The sequence below is a fragment of the Zootoca vivipara genome, chromosome Z1, assembly GCF_965207765.1.
Source record: "Zootoca vivipara chromosome Z1, rZooViv2.hap1.1, whole genome shotgun sequence".
Classification (NCBI taxonomy): domain Eukaryota; kingdom Metazoa; phylum Chordata; class Lepidosauria; order Squamata; family Lacertidae; genus Zootoca; species Zootoca vivipara.
Window position 1 is genome coordinate 6,886,353 of NC_142583.1, and position 19,377 is coordinate 6,905,729.

Sequence of the window (19,377 nt, forward strand, 5' to 3'; positions counted from 1 at the left end):
GTCGAAAAGTGCTTTTATTTCAGTAACACAACTTAAAAGGTGAAACCAATATATGAGATAGATGCATGACACGCAAAGCAAGATATGTCAAGCCTGTATTTGTTGTAATTGTAATTATTTGTCGTTAGGCAGGTCAATTATAAATGGAATGTAATTAATGAGATGTAATAGCGATGTTTATTTTTGTATTATTGTAACTATTTGTTTTATTACTGTGCAATTTCCAAAAGAAAGCATTTGTAAAAATTAAAAGAAAAATAAATAATAATCAGCTCCATTACTGAAAAAATGCACTTTTCAACGATATTCTAATTTTCCAAGTTACACTTGTATTTTAGCATGCCTAGAGATGAAAATGAACTGCAATTCCGACACAAAAGGATACAGACATACAGCACCGCCATGAAAAAATGGGGAATCACACCTATGTGTGCCCTTTTTCTCTCCTTTGGTTCTGTAGCTGTCCAATAAAGAGCATCCAAAATATCTTGACCAAAAGATGAAAACAAACGGTCAGCTACCTAGAAAGAGAGAGAGAAAGAGAGAGAAAATACACCAAGGAAGTATAAACCAAGGAAGTTTAATTTTGTCAAGCTATGTTCCTCTTAACATGTCAGTTTCCAACATGAAATATAAATAGGATTTTCAAAAGTTAGCTACAATTTTTGTTTTCAAAGTTTCTACTTCCAAGTAGCTTTCCCCTCAACATCTGCAAAGTATCCTTGCTGCTGACTGGCCATGGAATGCCTGTGTGTTATAGAAGTTTTACAATTCTGCTTCAAGCACAAAGTGACCTTATGTGGAGCATTGGTCAGACATATCGGATTCCACCATTAGTCTGTGTGAACAAAACAGTGCAACCCAGAACCTCTGGGGTTGTGCATTGCAGGGAACCATTGGTAATGGTCAATAAATGTCATTCAGAGATGCTTTTTTTCCTGAGAAGTCCCTAATAGTATTCTAAGAAACTAGAGCCCCACGGAATGCTGTTTGAAGCCACATCTTTAAAAGGATGCAGAAGTATTTGTGCATCCTCCAATTAATGTTTTCAAATTCAACTTAAAAGACTAAATCATGGAGCAGAAAATGTCATATATTGATAATATAAACTGACTGCACATGTAAGTTCCCCCCAGGGCAATAGCAAAACTGCTGGAATTGTCACATCACTGCATCTGTGGAAATTGAACTATGAATGCCTGGTCAGAGGGCTGATACAACGCAGTTGCTGCAACAGAAGCAGCAGGGTTGTGTTTTTTTCCTCTGGGAAAATACTCTCAAGAAAAAAGAAGATGCCAAAGAACCCCGAGAGCTGTGAGAAGGAGAAAAGGAGGCACCCTGAGAAAGAAATCTGGAGTGAGCACTGAAATGCAAAATGGGGCCTGGGGGGAGATAAAGAAGAGGCAGCAGATGGACGGGAAGGAAAGACGTGTAAGACTCTGCACTGCCCACCCCCATCCCAAGCAGGAGAGGGAGAATAAATGGGGATCATCTTCCCAGATAGAAAGCAAAGACACTGTGCCACGTGCCTGGCCTGCCAGAATTCAGCCTGGTGCTGTATGATTTGCCTGCCTGTTTGTACCTGTAGTGCTTTTGCAAGAGAGTCTCTCCCAAGATGGACCAGCCAGGCCTGACTCAGCAGTTTCCAGCCAGCAGACACTCGTCACCCAATTTCAACAGCTTTCTGGTGGCAGGAGCTTAACAGGAACACTGGGGGGCAGTTTTAGGAGCTCTTTCGGGAGAAAATGGGCAAGAGCACCACCACCCTTTCAATTTTGCTTGGTGTATGTGTGCGCACAAGTTTGTTTGGCTTGCACTCCTTGCTGATCTTCTCACGGATGTGAGAAATGTTCATAAACATGAACATTTCCTAAATGATCAAAATCCAGAAGGCAAATATAATGGATGATATCTACCTACATCATACTAGACTCACTAAAATCTACAATTTCATATTTTGGCCTCGGCCATCGTTCAGCCCAGACACTGAGGTCCAGCTCCAAGGGTTTTCTGGCAGTTCCCTCACTGCAAGAAGTATGGCTACAGGGAACCAGACACAGGGCCTTCTTGGTAGTGGCGCCCGCTCTGTAGAACGCCCTCCCATCAGATGTCAAGAAAATTAACAACTATCTGACTTTTAGAAGACATCTGAAGGCAACACTGTTTAGGGAAGTTTTAATGTTAGAAGTTTTATCGTGATTTTAATATTCAGTTGGGAGCCACCCAAAGTGGCTGGGGAAATAAATTGTTGTTGTTGTTGTTATTTCACATTAGCCTTTAATTATTTTAAAGCCAGTTATTATTTTTAACATTGCTAATTAGCAATACTAGGGCTCTTTATCACTTCAGGTAGCTGGAAGCCGCACCTGATGAAGGGGCTTCCGTGGCTTCCAATATGCACAAGGTGCTGAGCTAAGGCATACATCATCAAATGCGCACCAAGAGCTTCCTTACTGCAAAAAGTGTGGCCCTTCGTCTTTGGATCCAGGTACAGAAATTCACAGGGTTGCAGGCAGGCTTTGAACCATAATGTACAAGGATCAGATATGAACTAGACCTCAAACTGAAGGACGGATCCACTGTGCTTTATACTTCTGTGAGTTTGCTCACCAATGTTCAAGCACTATTTGGGCTTGACATAATATAATCCTGGCTTTACGAAAATTAGTCAAAAATTAGTAAAAAAACCAACAACCCCACTTTTGCTTTTGAACTGTGATACAGTGGGGTGGGGTGGGGACCCAATCCGTTCCGGGGTGCCGTTTGCACCCCAAAAAAGTCCGCAACCCAAGCGGCGCTTCTGCGCATAGCGTGCAGAACGCTTCTGCGCATGTGGTGGAACCTGGGAGTAAACACTTCCGGGTCCGCCCCGTTCGCAATGCGGAAAAACGCAACCCACAGCGACCGCAACACGAGGTATGACTGTATAAGAATGAGTGAACCCGGGTATATATTTTTATTATTTTAATAATGTTTTGATGTTTCACTTTAATTGCATTTAACCTTTTAGAATGTATTAGGCTTGATTTTTGTGTATTCTGCATTTGTGAGTCTCTCCCTCCTACTCTGCATTCCATCTCTCCTTATCTACCCCTGAAAGTGGTACAAATGGAAGGATATTTTAGCAGCAGTGTTAATCAGCTATCCTTGAAGCTATCTGAGACCCAGGATTTTATGATGCTCCTCCCTCCCACTGATGGCTAGGTTGCCAGGGTAACGCTGGACATCCAAGACCTAAAATGGTCAAATGGCCTCACCCCTCCAAGGTGACTGTAAGGGTGAAGGTACGAGTATAGCCTGTTTTACTTTTCATGGCCTGTAACCTTTCCTGACATATGTGAAGATGTTTTATGACTCTTGTTTGTTGTGTTTGAACTACTATACAAGCCTTTGTTCTGAAGTGCCTCGGGACAGACCTTCTCAACTGGCACATTGAATTGAGTGAGCTCTGTCCTGTTGCAATAGCTATAATGAATGTTGGTTGCCTGCTGGATGCTGGATTCAAAATTAGTCTCCTTGGTTCTGTGGTTTATTCAAAAGATGGTTGTGCCTCACCTTGATAACAAACAAGGTGGTGTAGATGTGAATTCTTACCACAACTGGAAAATACAGAACTGACATAATAAAAAAGCAGCTTGGTCCAGTGAGAAGTGTCCTTCACAGTACAAATTATGTAGATTATGAACAAATAGTAAATTATTCAAGGCCTTCCAGTTTCATATATTTGTGTGCCTTTCTCCATACAAAAACATATTTTAAGTGTTATCCTCCTCTCTATACCCTTATGGGTATTGCCTATGGTTTAGGTTGGTTCAGAGTTCTGCAACCTCCAGCCCATGGGCTGTATCTGGTCCATGGAGGCCGTTTACCCAGCCCACGAGCTGCCCGGCACAGGGACTCACCACATGGTGCTGGAAATGCACATGCACACATGCCAAAAACAGCGTCTGTGTATGCCCAGGTGCCGGAAATCGCTTCTGCGCATGTCCGGCCCATGTACGATCGTCCTTGGGAATGATCTGGCCCACGGCCGGAAAACGTTGCCGATGCCTGGGTTACTTCAATGAAACTCTCAACAAAAGTAATTTTTTCCCTAAACGACAAAGGAAGTTCAACCTCTTCCAGCTCCTTCTTTCTCCTTTTTTGGAGGAAAACCAAACTTAGTATAATAGCTCTAAAGTATATTGTGTGGTTTGTTTTTTATAGTCTCTAATTTTTTAATTTTTATAGGACTCTTAAATGCTTACATGCCACACAATACCGCCCCTCTGTTTAAACTGGACTTACCTAAACCCTACATTCCGGCTCCAGACTCCAGAAGAATTCCATGATGGGGCTATGTCACTAGCATTATGTACATTGGGAGTTCATAAAGGAGCAGGAGCCGGGAGACATGAATCTAAAAACAAAAACAAAATGTCATTTGCGGGTATTCAGCAAATGCCTACGTTACTGGAAAGAGCTCACTCAAAAAAATCTGGCTTTTTGTTTCTTTATAGAAGTGCTGTTTTTTTTTTTTTTTGAGGGGGGAATCTTTGGGTGTTCAGTATGCATGGATGGAAGAATGAAGCCGCACATTTCTATTTACGGGGCAAATATAACAAATACATAATTGGCCCAGTGTGCACATCTTGGTAAGTCACAGTTAATGGTTCACCATGAAAGTGGAGATTTGCTCCTTCCCTCTTGTCAGTGGAAGCAACAAACCATGATCTATAGCAGAGTGTCACATCTATCCCAAGTACTGTAGTTTCACCCAAACAAACTATGATTAGTAAGTGATGAACATACCATTGCTTAACATGACAGTTTCACACCTTCCAAGTGTCCCTACTTTCCAAAGACAGTCCTAGATTTACAGAAGCCATCCCGGTTTCTGATTTGATCCCACAATGACCCACTTTTCCTTAGGATGTCCCTATTTTCCTTGGAGAAATGCTGGAGGGGAAGTTTCTATTTTCACTGGAGTAATGTTGGAGGGTATGCAGTTTGAGGAAAAACAAATCACGAGCTCCACTTCAGATATAAAACTAAGCCAGGCAACCATCATCTGTTGCTCTTGCTGGTTAGAGAAGTGGAGTGAAATGGGAGCCAAGTGACTGGCAGAAACTCTCCAGGATTTCAGATAGGAGTCTTTCCCAGCACTATCTAGAGATGTCAACTTGTATCTGGGACCTTCTGCATGCAAAGCAAATGCTGGCATGGCTTCAGCAAAGGGCAAGTCCTGTCTGATTAACCTTTCAGAGTGTCAACATGCATATAGTGTTGATCCTGTTAACATTGTCAAAAGCTTTTTGACAATCAAAGTGCACAAAGAACCTCACCAAAATTTCCTGAGTAAGCTTAGCAGTCATAGAAGAGAAGTTCTCCTGTGGATTATTAGTAACTAGCTAAGAAACATAAGGCAAAGAGATGGGGGGGATGGACAGTTTCCCCAATGGATGGATGTAGAAACTGGAGCTCCCCCAAGTACTTGGACCTGTGCTTTTTACGTTCATTAATGATTTAGTGTTGGAATGAGCAGTGAGGTAGTCACATTTGCTGATGATACCAAATTGTTTAGGGTGGTGAGAACAAAAGGGATTGATATGAAATTCAAAAATATCTCTTCTAACTGGGTGAATGGGATCATTAAGAAAGGGATCAAAAATGAAAATGCCAGCATCATAATGCTGTCGTAAAAATCTATGGCACGACCACACTTGGAATACTGTATTGCCACATCTCAAAAAAGTAACTGACGAATCAAGGGGTTGGAGCAACTCTCCTACAAAGGACTTTTTAGTTTAGAAATAAGCCAAGTAAATGGAGACACAATAGAGATGCATAATATTATGATGATGTAGAGAAAGCAGACAGGGAGAAGTTTTTGTCCCTCTCTCGTACTAAACATATTGGAGAACTGGGCCAATATGAATTTCAATAGGGACAAATGTAAGGTTCTACACTTAGGAAGGAATAATCAGCTGCACAAATATAAGATGGGGACACCTGGCTTGGCAGTAGTATATGTGAAAACGATATAGCGGTCTTCGTAGACCACAAGCTTAAATGAATCAACAGTGTGATGCAGCAGCAAAAAAAAGGCTAATGCTATTCTAGGCTGCATCAACAGAAGTATAGTGTCCAGATCAAGGAAAGTCATAGTACCACTCTATTCTGCTTTGGTTAGACGACACCTGGAGTACTGTGTCCAGTTCTATGACAATTTAAGGAGGATACTGACAAGCTGGAACATGTGGAGAGGAGTGTGAGCAAGATGATCAAGGGTCTTAATATTTAGCCTGGAGAAGAGGGCACTGAGAGAAGATATGATAGCCATCTTCAAAAAGAAAGCTGCAAAGGTTAGGACCTGAACCAATGGCTTCAAGTTGCAAGAAAAGGAATTCCGAAAAAATATCAGGAATAACTTTCTGATGGTAACAGCTGACTACCTCTAGAGTTGCCATACATCCAGGAAAACCTGGACATGTCCACTTTTGGGGGGCCAACATGCCCATCCGGGTGGATTTTTACATTTTAAAGAAAATGTATTCCAGAGACTACAGTCCATAGCTGCTGGGGGGAAATGAGGCAGAAAAAGTCACATTTTGCCAACCTTTTTCTCTAGACAGATCTCAGGATCAAACCCAAAGTCCTGGATCTAAGGGTCTGCTTTGCATAAACAAGATTATATCCATTCACATGAAAGGGGATTGCTCTGGGATAAAACTGTATTTTGAAATATTTCAAAAGATTAATAATAGCAGAGCTGAAAAGGATTTTTAAAAAACCCACTTATGCACATGTAGTTGCCTCCTCAATTGCTATACTATTCTTCTGCTTGCTTTAATTATTTTATTTTTATCCCTTCCTCCCTTCAAGAATTCTTGGATGGCACTATTAATGGCAAATCAGTTGTTTTCGAAGTCGAGGGACTTTGAAAAGCAGCTTGCTTTTTCACATGTAGGTCTACTATTCATAGAAAACAAAGTATAAGCTTCTTCAGACATGTCCAACTTCTGAGATACATGTGAAATAATTCTTGAGATACCTACCACTTTTTAAAAAACTCCTAAAATTGGTTGGGAATATATCTATTACTGTGTTAAAAATCCACCACACTTTTGTGAGAGTTGCTCTTTTAAAACCCATTACAAATTTAGCTGCTTACAAATACTAAAGAAACTATGGCATCCACAATACGATTTATTGCTTATCATTGTTGAAGAAAAATCGATCTTTGTCCCATAACAGGGCAGAAAATATATTACCATAATTCTTTTACCAACTTTGACATTGTTCCATCTGGAATATTCAGGAAGGAAGCATATTCTGACAGTTCCAATGGCAATTTGCTTACCTCAAGCATATTATAGATGATGTAGAGTTTAATGACAGACTGTCCTCTGATCAGGTGGTACATCATGGAATAGTCAACATAGTGCATCATGAAGTAGCAGATTAGCAATATAACTCCTTTGAAAACATCACACACCTGAGCGGGCTGGAGCAAGCGTCTATCACTGAAATATGGAAAGTACACAAAACAAATAGTACATTTGTAAACAATAGCCACGTATTAAATAAGTTTTTTCAAAAGTACATAAAAAAGCACCAGAGCCACTGAACGCAAAGCACTTGTACTGAATGGTATGTTTTCTATTTTAACAACAAATGCTTACATTGCTGCTGGTTTTGCCCCCAGTCAATCTAGAACTAATGGTTCAGACTTAACTCTTTGGTGAGGGTCACTCAGGACTTAAAAATGATACTGAAAGTAATTTGCAAGAGGAGAGCAGGCAACCTGTTTTGCTGAAAGCAGAATACCTCCTTTTTGAGTTCAAAAAGATCATCATTCCAAGAAGTAACCCAGAATAGTCTATTACAGGGATAGGCAACCTCAGTCTCGTGGGCCGGATGCGACCCAATCGCTTTCTCAATCTGGCCCGCGGACGGTCCAGGAATCAGCGTGTTTTTACATGAGTAGAAGGTGCCCTTTTATTTAAAATGAATCTCTGTGTTATTTGTGGGGCCTGCCTGGTGTTTTTACATGAGTAGAATACTGTATGTCCTTTTATTTAAAATGCATCTCTGCATTATTTGTGGGGCATAGGAATTCGTTCATTTTTTCCCTTCAAAATATAGTCCGGCCCACCACATGTTCTGAGGGATGGTGGACCGGCCCCCTGCTGAAAAAGGTTGCTAACCCCTGGTCTATTACTATTACTATTAATTAAATTAACTAATTGGCAAACCAGTGAAGTTAGGCCAGAATCGGTCTAATATGCTCAAACCGTCTTGCCCCCATGAGCAACCTGGCTGCTAAATTCCGAACTGTCTTCAGAGGCAGCCCCATCTTCCAACCTTTAATCTAACCTTACAGGTGGCACAGAATCCCACAAATCACTGCCCACTTCCCCTGGATCCTCCTCCCCACCTGCCTGCTCTGCTCACTTAAGACTCCTGTCTTCTTTCTAACAGTAATTTATTCAGGATTTTAAAACAAAAACGTAGGTTTATTTCGTGAGATGGAAATGCAATCAGCAAACAGACACAACAGAAATTTGTTTGTGGCGTTTTTATGGCTTTGTGTTTGGAACGCTCAAGGAAATGTTTGGACATTTGTAGGCAAACGGTGCAGAAAGGGGGGGTATATGCACAGCCAAAATGATAATTCATATCTAGCTTTATCAAACTTGAGGTACAATTGTCTGAATGTGGCCATCATGTGCTTTAAATTGCCTGAACTATAGAAGAAAATGGACCATACTGATAAGAGGGCAGCTACACAATCTATCAAAAGTATATTATACTGTCAACATTAACTCAGAAGATGTGGGAATACATTTTGATGAATAATTAAACACTGAAATCTGACTCTGGTTGTTGTTGTTGTTGTTTAGTCGTTTAGTCGTGTCCGACTCTTCGTGACCCCATGGACCAGAGCACGCCAGGCACTCCTGTCTTCCACTGCCTCCTGCAGTTTGGTCAGACTCATGTTGGTAGCTTCAAGAACAGTGTCCAACCATCTCGTCCTCTGTCGTCCCCTTCTCCTAGTGCCCTCAATCTTTCCCAACATCAGGGTCTTTTCCAAGGATTCTTCTCTTCTCATGAGGTGGCCAAAGTATTGAAGCCTCAGCTTCACGATCTGTCCTTCCAGTGAGCACTCAGGGCTGATTTCCTTCAGAATGGATAGGTTTGATCTTCTTGCAGTCCATGGGACTCTCAAGAGTCTCCTCCAGCACCATAATTCAAAAGCATCAATTCTTTGGCGATCAGCCTTCTTTATGGTCCAGCTCTCACTTCCATACATCACTACTGGGAAAACCATAGCTTTAACTATACGGACCTTTGTAGGCAAGGTGATGTCTCTGCTTTTTAAGATGCTGTCTAGGTTTGTCATTGCTTTTCTCCCAAGAAGCAGGCGTCTTTTAATTTCGTGACTGCTGTCACCATCTGCAATGATCAAGGAGCCCAAGAAAGTAAAATCTCTCACTGCCTCCATTTCTTCCCCTTCTATTTGCCAGGAGGTGATGGGACCAGTGGCCATGATCTTGGTTTATTTGATGTTGAGCTTCAGACCATATTTTGCGCTCTCCTCTTTCACCCTCATTAAAAGGTTCTTTAATTCCTCCTCACTTTCTGCCATCAAGGTTGTGTCATCTGCATATCTGAGGTTGTTGATATTTCTTCCGGCAATCTTAATTCCGGCTTGGGATTCATCTAGTCCAGCCTTTCGCATGATGAATTCTGCATATAAGTTAAATAAGCAGGGAGACAATATACAACCTTGTCATACTCCTTTCCCAATTTTGAACCAATCAGTTGTTCCATATCCAGTTCTAACTGTAGCTTCTTGTCCCACATAGAGATTTCTCAGGAGACAGATGAGGTGATCAGGCACTCCCATTTCTTTAAGAACTTGCCATAGTTTGCTGTGGTCGACACAGTCAAAGGCTTTTGCATAGTCAATGAAGCAGAAGTAGACGTTTTTCTGGAACTCTCTAGCTTTCTCCATAATCCAGCGCATGTTTGCTATTTGGTCTCTGGTTCCTCTGCCCTTTCGAAATCCAGCTTGCACTTCTGGGAGTTCTCGGTCCACATACTGCCTAAGCCTGCCTTGTAGAATTTTAAGCATAACCTTGCTAGCGTGTGAAATGAGCGCAATTGTGTGGTAGTTGGAGCATTCTTTGGCACTGCCCTTCTTTGGGATTGGGATGTAGACTGATCTTCTCCAATCCTCTTGCCATTGCTGAGTTTTCCAAACTTGCTGGCATATTGGGTGTAGCACCTTAACAGCATCATCTTTTAAAATTTTAAATAGTTCAGCTGGAATATCATCACTTCCACTGGCCTTGTTATTAGCATTTGACTTCACTCTCCAAGATGTCTGGCTCAAGGTCAGCAACCACTGACTCTGGTTAATATGTAACCACTGACTCTGGTTACATATTAGTAAAAAAAATGTTTTGTAAAGCCAAGATTTACTGAAATAGCAATTGTGATTAATTATTTTTCTCTAAATGCTCAAGGCTACACCAAAGCAATATTAGCCTGTAGCACACAAATGCAAGAATTGCTATAATCTCAGATGCTCATATAAAATAACTCTATTTCAGTCCAAACTCAAATAGTTTACAGAAAATATTTGCAAACTTCAGGACCTTTTCTTGACAAGTTAGAAGTTTTTTAGTGTTCTGAATGGCAGTGGGTAACAATACCAGTGCTCCCAGGTTCACCCTGGCTTCCTATTTTCTCCTGAGCATTTTCAGATTACAAGTATAATGAAAAGTCAAGCTCTTCTAAGAGTTAAACTAGACACAACATAGTAAAGCCTAAATCACCTAGACAAGGGTGAGTGATTAGTTTGATTTTAACTGTACTAAACCCTCCCTTCAGGGAAGTGGGTGGCGTTGTGGTCTAAACCACAGAGCCTAGGGCTTGCCAATCAGAAGGTCAGCGGTTTGAATCCCCATGATGGAGTGAGCTCCCATTGTTCAGTCCCAGCTCCTGCCAACCTAGCAGTTCGAAAGCACGTCAAAGTGCAAGTAGATAAATAGGTACCGCTCCGGCGGGAAGGTAAACGGCGTTTCTGTGCGCTGCTCTGGTTCGCCAGAAGCGGCTTAGACATGCTGGCCACATGACCCAGAAGCTGTCTGTGGACAAACGCCGGCTCCCTCGGCCTATAGAGTGAGATGAGCGCACAACCCCAGAGTCGTCCGTGACCGGACCTAAAGGTTAGGGGTACCTTTACCTTTACAAACCCTTCCTTCAACCAAAATGGGAGCAAATTCTTTCTCCATCTTAAAGATAAAGGTAAAGGGACCCCTGGTCATTAGGTCCAGTCGCGGATGACTTTGGGGTTGCGGCGCTCATCTCACTTTATTGGCCGAGGGAGCCGATGTACAGCTTCCGGGTCATGTGGCCAGCATGACTAAGCTGCTTCTCCATCTTACTTTGCCACAATTACTCTCCCCAAGTGCACTTATTCTCAGCTGAATATTGGAAGTTAACACAGCTAAGACAAAATTACTTGCAGAGAAGATTCTGGAGAGGTTAATTGGTGGGCAGGCTTCTGAAGGGGTCTGTCACACCCTTCCTGATATCTTTTTCATTTTAAGCCCTCCATTCTTCTCTGTGTGATTAGGGTAGATTTGTGTTCACACACACAAAGTTGCTACTATCACATTTAGGTGGGCTCCAACCTCTACCACAAATCTCCAAAAATTACCAAAAGTCCCACCTACCTGGTTACCGATTAAGAGCAACTAGTGCACGCAAAGGAGAGTGACCAATGAATATTCAGCTCAAATTGTCCCTAAACAATCATGAGCTATTTCCATAAAATATGCAAGGTCTTTTCTACCTGAGCACAACACTTAAAAAACAACAACTGTTTGATGTTTGTCAGATTGGTACATAACAAAAAAGCTTTGTAATGTATATCAGAATTTGCCAAAGAGTAAAGATAGCATTCCAAACAGATTGCAGTTAAGAGCTACCTTTATTATGCGCTGCAAATTTAAATAAATTCTGAGCTTGTTTCACATAATCAAAGTACTGACTCCATCTGCTGGTTAAGAAAAACATCTACATAGGCAACGCTGACCAAAAACAAGATTAACACGAGCATACCCTATGCCTGTACAGTGGTACCTTGGTTTACAACCATAGTCCATTCTGAAGGTCCGGTTGTAAACCAAAACAGGTTGTAACAAAACGTGCGCTTTTGCCAATGGGGCCTCCCCCCCAAAATTGCTTGTAATTAAAGGGACACACACTTCCGGGTTTGATGTGGTTGTAATCCAAAACAGTTGTAATCCAAAGTGGTTGCAAACCAAGGTACCACTGTACTGAAAAAGCTTCAGGATCATACTTCACGGGATAAGCCCAGTGGTTCTCATACTTTTCTCAGGGCCACACTTTCAGAATAAACATTTGACTGCGCCACATTGAATTTTTTATTGATAAAATACATTGAAAAGCAATAAGAAACAACTCCTAGCAGTACTCGATTTTATAATACTGCTTTATAATATGATCCAGAAGGTATAAAACCTTCTTATGCAGCTTATGTTCTTATGCAGCAACATAAGAACAGGAATCATTTCCAAAATATAAACGAGCCTCTTAAATATGTATGCAAACTCAATGAGAGGTGTGAGCTTGTTTTTACCAAGTAATCTCATTTATATTACATCTAATTTATGACAAACTCATCTCCCTCATCAACACAAAGAAGCCTTTCTCTTTTCTGAACTTTCATATTTGTCAGTTGAAAATCCTTGTTCATAACAATAAGTCGTAGAAGAATAGCCAATGCTCTTGAAAAGAGGCATGGATACTGCTTCTGTTGTTTATCCATACTACACAGAAATGTTTGAATGTTTATTTGATTGTCCTTGAATCTTCCTGCTACACTTGCCATCCTTTCCTGCCATACCCACTGAATTATCCTGTGTCAAACAATTATCCCAAGAACAGCTGTTATCAAAATTCTGCAATACTACACACCCTAAAACTACTTCTGAAACATGCCTTCCACAGAACGTATCTAGGGTCAACTAGAGGTGTTTCCTGCTTTGCTTGTGTGTGTCAGTAAATACTGTACACACAAAGACTGCCTCACTTGACAGTTGTTGTTGTTGTTGTTTAGTCGTTCAGTCGTGTCCGACTCTTCGTGACCCCATGGGCCATAGCACGCCAGGCACTCCTGTCTTGCACTGCCTCCCGCAATTTGGTCAAACTCATGTTCGTAGCTTCGAGAACACTGTCCAACCATCTTGTCCTCTGTCGTCCCCTTCTCCTAGTGCCCTCAATCTTTCCCAACATCAGGGTCTTTTCCAAGGATTCTTCTCTTCTCATGAGGTGGCCAAAGTATTGGAGCCTGAGCTTCATGATCTGTCCTTCCAGGGAGCACTCAGGGCTGATTTCCTTAAGAATGGATAGGTTTGATCTTCTTGCAGTCCATGGGACTCTCAAGAGTCTCCTCCAGCACCATAATTCAAAAGCATCAATTCTTCGGCGATCAGCCTTCTTTATGGTCCAGCTCTCACTTCCATACATCACTGCTGGGAAAACCATAGCTTTAACTATACGGACCTTTGTCGGCAAGGTGATGTCTCTGCTTTTTAAGATGCTGTCTAGGTTTGTCATTGCTTTTCTCCCAAGAAGCAGGCGTCTTTTAATTTCGTGACTGCTGTCACCATCTGCAGTGATCAAGGAGCCCAAGAAAGTAAAATCTCTCACTGCCTCCATTTCTTCCCCTTCTATTTGCCAGGAGGTGATGGGACCAGTGGCCATGATCTTGGTTTTTTTGATGTTGAGCTTCAGACCATATTTTGCGCTCTCTTCTTTCACCCTCATTAAAAGGTTCTTTAATTCCTCCTCGCTTTCTGCCATCAAGGTTGTGTCATCTGCATATCTGAGGTTGTTGATATTTCTTCCGGCAATCTTAATTCCGGCTTGGGATTCATCTAGTCCAGCCTTTCGCATGATGAATTCTGCATATAAGTTAAATAAGCAGGGAGACAATATACAACCTTGTCGTACTCCTTTCCCAATTTTGAACCACTCAGTTGTTCCATATCCAGTTCTAACTGTAGCTTCTTGTCCCACATAGAGATTTCTCAGGAGACAGATGAGGTGATCAGGCACTCCCATTTCTTTAAGAACTTGCCATAGTTTGCTGTGGTCGACACAGTCAAAGGCTTTTGCATAGTCAATGAAGCAGAAGTAGACGTTTTTCTGGAACTCTCTAGCTTTCTCCATAATCCAGCGCATGTTTGCTATTTGGTCTCTGGTTCCTCTGCCCTTTCGAAATCCAGCTTGCACTTCTGGGAGTTCTCGGTCCACATACTGCCTAAGCCTGCCTTGTAGAATTTTAAGCATAACCTTGCTAGCGTGTGAAATGAGCGCAATTGTGCGGTAGTTGGAGCATTCTTTGGCACTGCCCTTCTTTGGAATTGGGATGTAGACTGATCTTCTCCAATCCTCTGGCCATTGCTGAGTTTTCCAAACTTGCTGGCATATTGGGTGTAGCACCTTAACAGCATCATCTTTTAAAATTTTAAATAGTTCAGCTGGAATATCATCACTTCCACTGGCCTTGTTATTAGCAGTGCTTTCTAAGGCCCATTTGACTTCACTCTCCAAGATGTCTGGCTCAAGGTCAGCAACCACACTACCTGGGGTGTACGAGACCTCCATATCTTTCTGGTATAATTCCTCTGTGTATTCTTGCCACCTCTTCTTGATGTCTTCTGCTTCTGTTAGGTCCTTACCACTTTTGTCCTTGATTATGGTAATCTTTGTACGAAATGTTCCTTTCATATCTCCAATTTTCTTGAACAGATCTCTGGTTTTCCCCATTCTATTGTTTTCCTCTATTTCTTTGCATTGCTCATTTAAGAAGACCCTCTTGTCTCTCCTTGCTGTTTTTTGGAAATCTGCATTCAGTTTCCTGTATCTTTCCCTATCTCCCTTGCATTTTGCTTGCCTCCTCTCCTCCGCTATTTGTAAGGCCTCGTTGGACAGCCATTTTGCTTTCTTGCATTTCCTTTTCCTTGGGATGGTTTTCGTTGCTGCCTCCTGTATAATGTTACGAGCCTCCATCCATAGTTCTTCAGGCACTCTGTCCACCAAATCTAAATCCTTAAACCTGTTCCTCACTTCCACTGTGTATTCATAAGGGATTTGATTCAGATTGTATCTTACTGGCCCAGTGGTTTTTCCTACTTTCTTCAGTTTAAGCTGGAATTTTGCTATAAGAAGCTGATGATCTGAGTTACAGTCAGCTCCAGGTCTTGTTTTTGCTGACTGTATAGAGCTTCTCCATCTTTGGCTGCAGAGAATATAATCAATCTGATTTCGATGCTGCCCATTTGGTGATATCCATGTGTAGAGTCGTCTCTTGTGTTGTTGGAAGAGAGTGTTTGTGATGACCAGCTTGTTCTCTTGACAGAACTCTATTAGCCTTTGCCCTGCTTCATTTTGAACTCCCAGGCCAAACTTGCCAGTTGTTCCTTTTATCTCTTGATTCCCTACTTTAGCATTCCAATCCCCTGTAATGAGAAGAACATCCTTCTTTGGTGTCATTTCTAGAAGGTGTTGTAGGTCTTCATAGAATTGGTCAATTTCACTTTCTTCAGCACCGGTAGTTGGTGCATAAACTTGGATTACTGTGATGTTAAAAGGTCTGCCTTGGATTCGTATCGAGATCATTCTGTCATTTTTGAGATTGCATCCCATTACAGCTTTTGCCACTCTTTTGTTGACTATGAGGGCCACTCCATTTCTACTACGGGATTCTTGCCCACAGTAGTAGATATGATAGTCATCCGAACTGAATTCGCCCATTCCCTTCCATTTTAGTTCACTGATGCCCAGGATGTCGATATTTATTCTTGTCATCTCATTTTTGACCACATCCAGCTTACCTCCATTCATGGTTCTTACATTCCAGGTTCCTATGCAATATTTTTCTTTACAGCATCGGACTTTCCTTTCGCTTCCAGGCATATCCGCAACTGAGCGTCCTTTCGGCTTTGGCCCAGCCGCTTCATCAGCTCTGAATCTACTTGTACTTGTCCTCCGCTCTTCCTCAGTAGCATGTTGGACGCCTTCCGACCTGAGGGGCTCATCTTCCAGCGTCATAACTTTTATATGCCTGTTGTCTTTGTCCATGGAGTTTTCTTGGCAGGGTTACTGGAGTGGCTTGCCAGTTCCTTCTCCAGGTGGATCACGTTTAGTCAAAACTCTCCACTATGACCTGTCCATCTTGGGTGGCCCTGCATGGCATAGCTCATAGCTTCTCTGAGTTATTCAAGCCCCTTCGCCACGACAAGGCATTGATCCATGAAGGGGCACTTGACAGTACTCAAAGTATAATAGCTGGATCAGGAGTAGCCCTTCAAATGTTACTGGACTACAATTCCCATCATCCCTGATCAAGCAACATGCTGCCATGAGGCAATGGGAGTTGTAGTCCAATAATATTTGTAGGGGGCCACATTGGCTTCCCTTTACCCAGATGGTTCACAAATTGGGTGGAATTTCACGTTACAGTCTTCTGATTGTTCCTTCATTTATGCTTGCCAGGTGGAAAAAAAACCACCTCCTTCCCCTCATCTCTTCTCAGGGTTCTCCTGACGCTCCAGGAGCACATCTGGGGAAGTGGAAGAGGGGAGGAAAGAAGCCCCACTGCACTAGCAGGAACCCTTGCACTGCCTTAATGGAATCCAGGCCACTGTTTTCAGTTATAACCTAAATTTTTAAGTGCACTCCAAAAAATGTAGTATGTGAATGGGACACATTTGGAAAGACAGGCATCACTCAGATGCACTTACAAGAGCCAAGCTGCTTCAAAGCATGCATTTTGTGTAAGAAGCATTATTTAAAAGAAGCTAAACTTCCGTAATGTGTTTGCTTTTATCTTGATCAACAACAAAAACTACATGCGCACAGATAGCACAACAGCATGCTAAGGGGAAAAAAATCAACACCAACCTCATCCTTAGGCCTCGGTGAGAGCTGTCTCAAAACAAACAAGGCGAAATGAGAAATCGCACGATGATTAGTAAGATTTCAAAACACTTTCCCTAAAGAAATTTATCTTGAAATTGAATGGGTGAGGTACTTTTCATGAGGGATAATTAGTATCTACAGTATTGTTTTCACTCATCCCTGTATCTTAGCATGCACATTACTGACTGTGTGTGTGTGAGAGAGAGAGAGAGAGAGAGAGAGTGAGAGTGAGTGAGTGAGAGAGAGATTGTGTCACACCTGGGCAGGGTGGTCTGCACTATTGAAGGTAAGCTTTCTTTCATAAACCATGGTTTACGAATCCAGAAATGAATGCTCCAACCCACATACCCTTCTTTTCATAGCAGTTTTGGCATTTCATCCCTGTTTTAGATTAAGCCAGACTTCCCTCCTTTGTCCAAACCAGGAAACTCTGTCTTAATTCCTTTTTACACACCCAGGTAATCCTATTATCCTGGTTGTTAACAGCCATTAAGCCCGCCTCCCAAGTTGAGACTTTATTATGCAATAAAGCAAGGACTGTAGTACGAAGAACACTTGATATGCCCTGCACATCATTTTTAAAATTAAAACTGCTTTAGATACAGCTTACATCTGAAATATGTCTTGAATACAGAGGTGTTCTTGTGTGAATTGCAGACAAGGTAGTCCTCCAATTACTGAGGACTCCCTCCTTCTACAGCAGCCCCCTTTGTCATATCCAGGGCTGGTCTCAGAGGGGCCCAACCCTCAGGAGTGGCTTTTCATGGACAAAGGAGACTGTAGCGGGGAGGAGAGGGTTAAAAAGCCCTATTAAGTGAGCAGAGTTCCACTTGCACAGTGATATTTATCTTTCATAAGTAGCTAATACGGAATATTTTGAAACAAACCCATAGCATTCACAAAGTTTACTACTCACACACAAAAACACTATTTAGTCCTTCTTCCCGCAATTGTTTGTGGCTCATGTGAAAGAAAAAAAGAATCCAAACTTTTCCTGCCTGGTCTCTGTAGTTGATTTTTCACTTGCCACAGTTAACTTGACTAGTGGTCATTTACAAGCCTAGGACAGGCATCCCCAAACTGCGGCCCTCCAGATGTTTTGGCCTACAACTCCCATGATCCCTAGCTAGCAGGACCAGTGGTCAGGGAAGATGGGAATTGTAGTCCAAAACATCTGGAGGGCCGAAGTTTGGGGATGCCTGGCCTAGGATAACAATTCATTTGACAGCTCCTGGAAATTCAACTATTAAGATTTTCAGCGAAATAGGCAAAATTGCATGGCGTCTGTTAAAATTGACCGGACAAACTCTTCTTAGATTTAATGTAAGAATGTACTCTAATTTAACACTTTATTTCATTATCTTCCTAAATAATTTTCAAAATAAATGATACTGCAACAGGTAGGTACCATTTGTACCATTTGGTTTTCTCTAATTTCTCTCATCCCTGGGTCTACTCTGGTCAGGAAATAGTTGAATACAACCCAGCAAAATTTATGAACAGAAGTGTGATGTTAATAATTCGATGTTGGCTTTTTAACAACATGACATACAGGTTTACAATTTATGGGGAGAAATCATTTTAGCTGATAATTTAGAAGAAAAATCAGGATATATACTCACCATGAAGGAGGCCCATGTGACATCATATTCCATCCTATAAAGGAAGTGAAAGTGCTCTCCCCTTCAGTCTGATTTACAAGAAATAAAAGAGAAAGAGAGAGAAAGAAGGTTGTAATGTTGCTACACTAGGTACGTTGACCATCACGGAAAAGAGGGAAAGTGATTGAAAACTTTATTTTCCCTCATGTAGCACATACAGATTGAAGCAGGAAAAGAGTGTTATTCTCTTTGAGATGAATTGAATGAATCATATCTGCCTAATTAAGAATTGTGGGATAATCAAGAATTTAACTCAGCAAAAAGGAATTAGATCAAATCTGCTACTGTCAAACTTCAAATATGAGACAAAAGAAAAAAGAAACAGAGAAGAAAGCCTGTATTTCTAAAAAGCTGGTATTACTATTTCGTGGAATTAAATCCATCGATGATGTACATATTATCTACCAAAAGATTGAAAGCCCTATGGTCTCATATAAGGGGAATACAACAGTACATATATTTATTTGTTAGTGAACACAAACTGATCCACAAAACGAGTTACATGAATTTATGCCTTTGGGATCACACTGTAAACTTGGCAGAACATGTAGTCACAAATTACTTAAAATGTGATAAGTTTGAAACAACAGGGAGAAAAACCTTAATGGAGGTATTAATGTATTTCTCCAAAAGAAATTAAAGATATGACTGTGGAAATCCACTATTTTCTGGTTACCAACAAAGGCTCAATTTGTGGCAAAAGTCATTG

The 19,377-nt window shown here is 41.5% G+C and overlaps 1 protein-coding gene across 2 annotated transcripts in view; it reads right to left on the reverse strand.

The window, feature by feature from the left end:
* The window catches only part of TAPT1 (transmembrane anterior posterior transformation 1), a 54,458-nt gene that overhangs the window by 15,018 nt on the left and 20,063 nt on the right, over positions 1 to 19,377 (reverse strand). Inside the window, exons 4-6 of one of the 2 annotated variants that reach the window (XM_035112367.3) lie at positions 16,990 to 17,013; positions 7,343 to 7,505; positions 386 to 521 (exon numbers count right to left, since the gene is read on the reverse strand). In XM_035112367.3, the coding sequence (XP_034968258.2) occupies positions 386 to 521; positions 7,343 to 7,505; positions 16,990 to 17,013 (323 nt within the window). The remainder of the gene's footprint in view (positions 1 to 385; positions 522 to 7,342; positions 7,506 to 16,989; positions 17,014 to 19,377) is intronic. The other variant, XM_035112368.3, reaches the window with a different exon arrangement.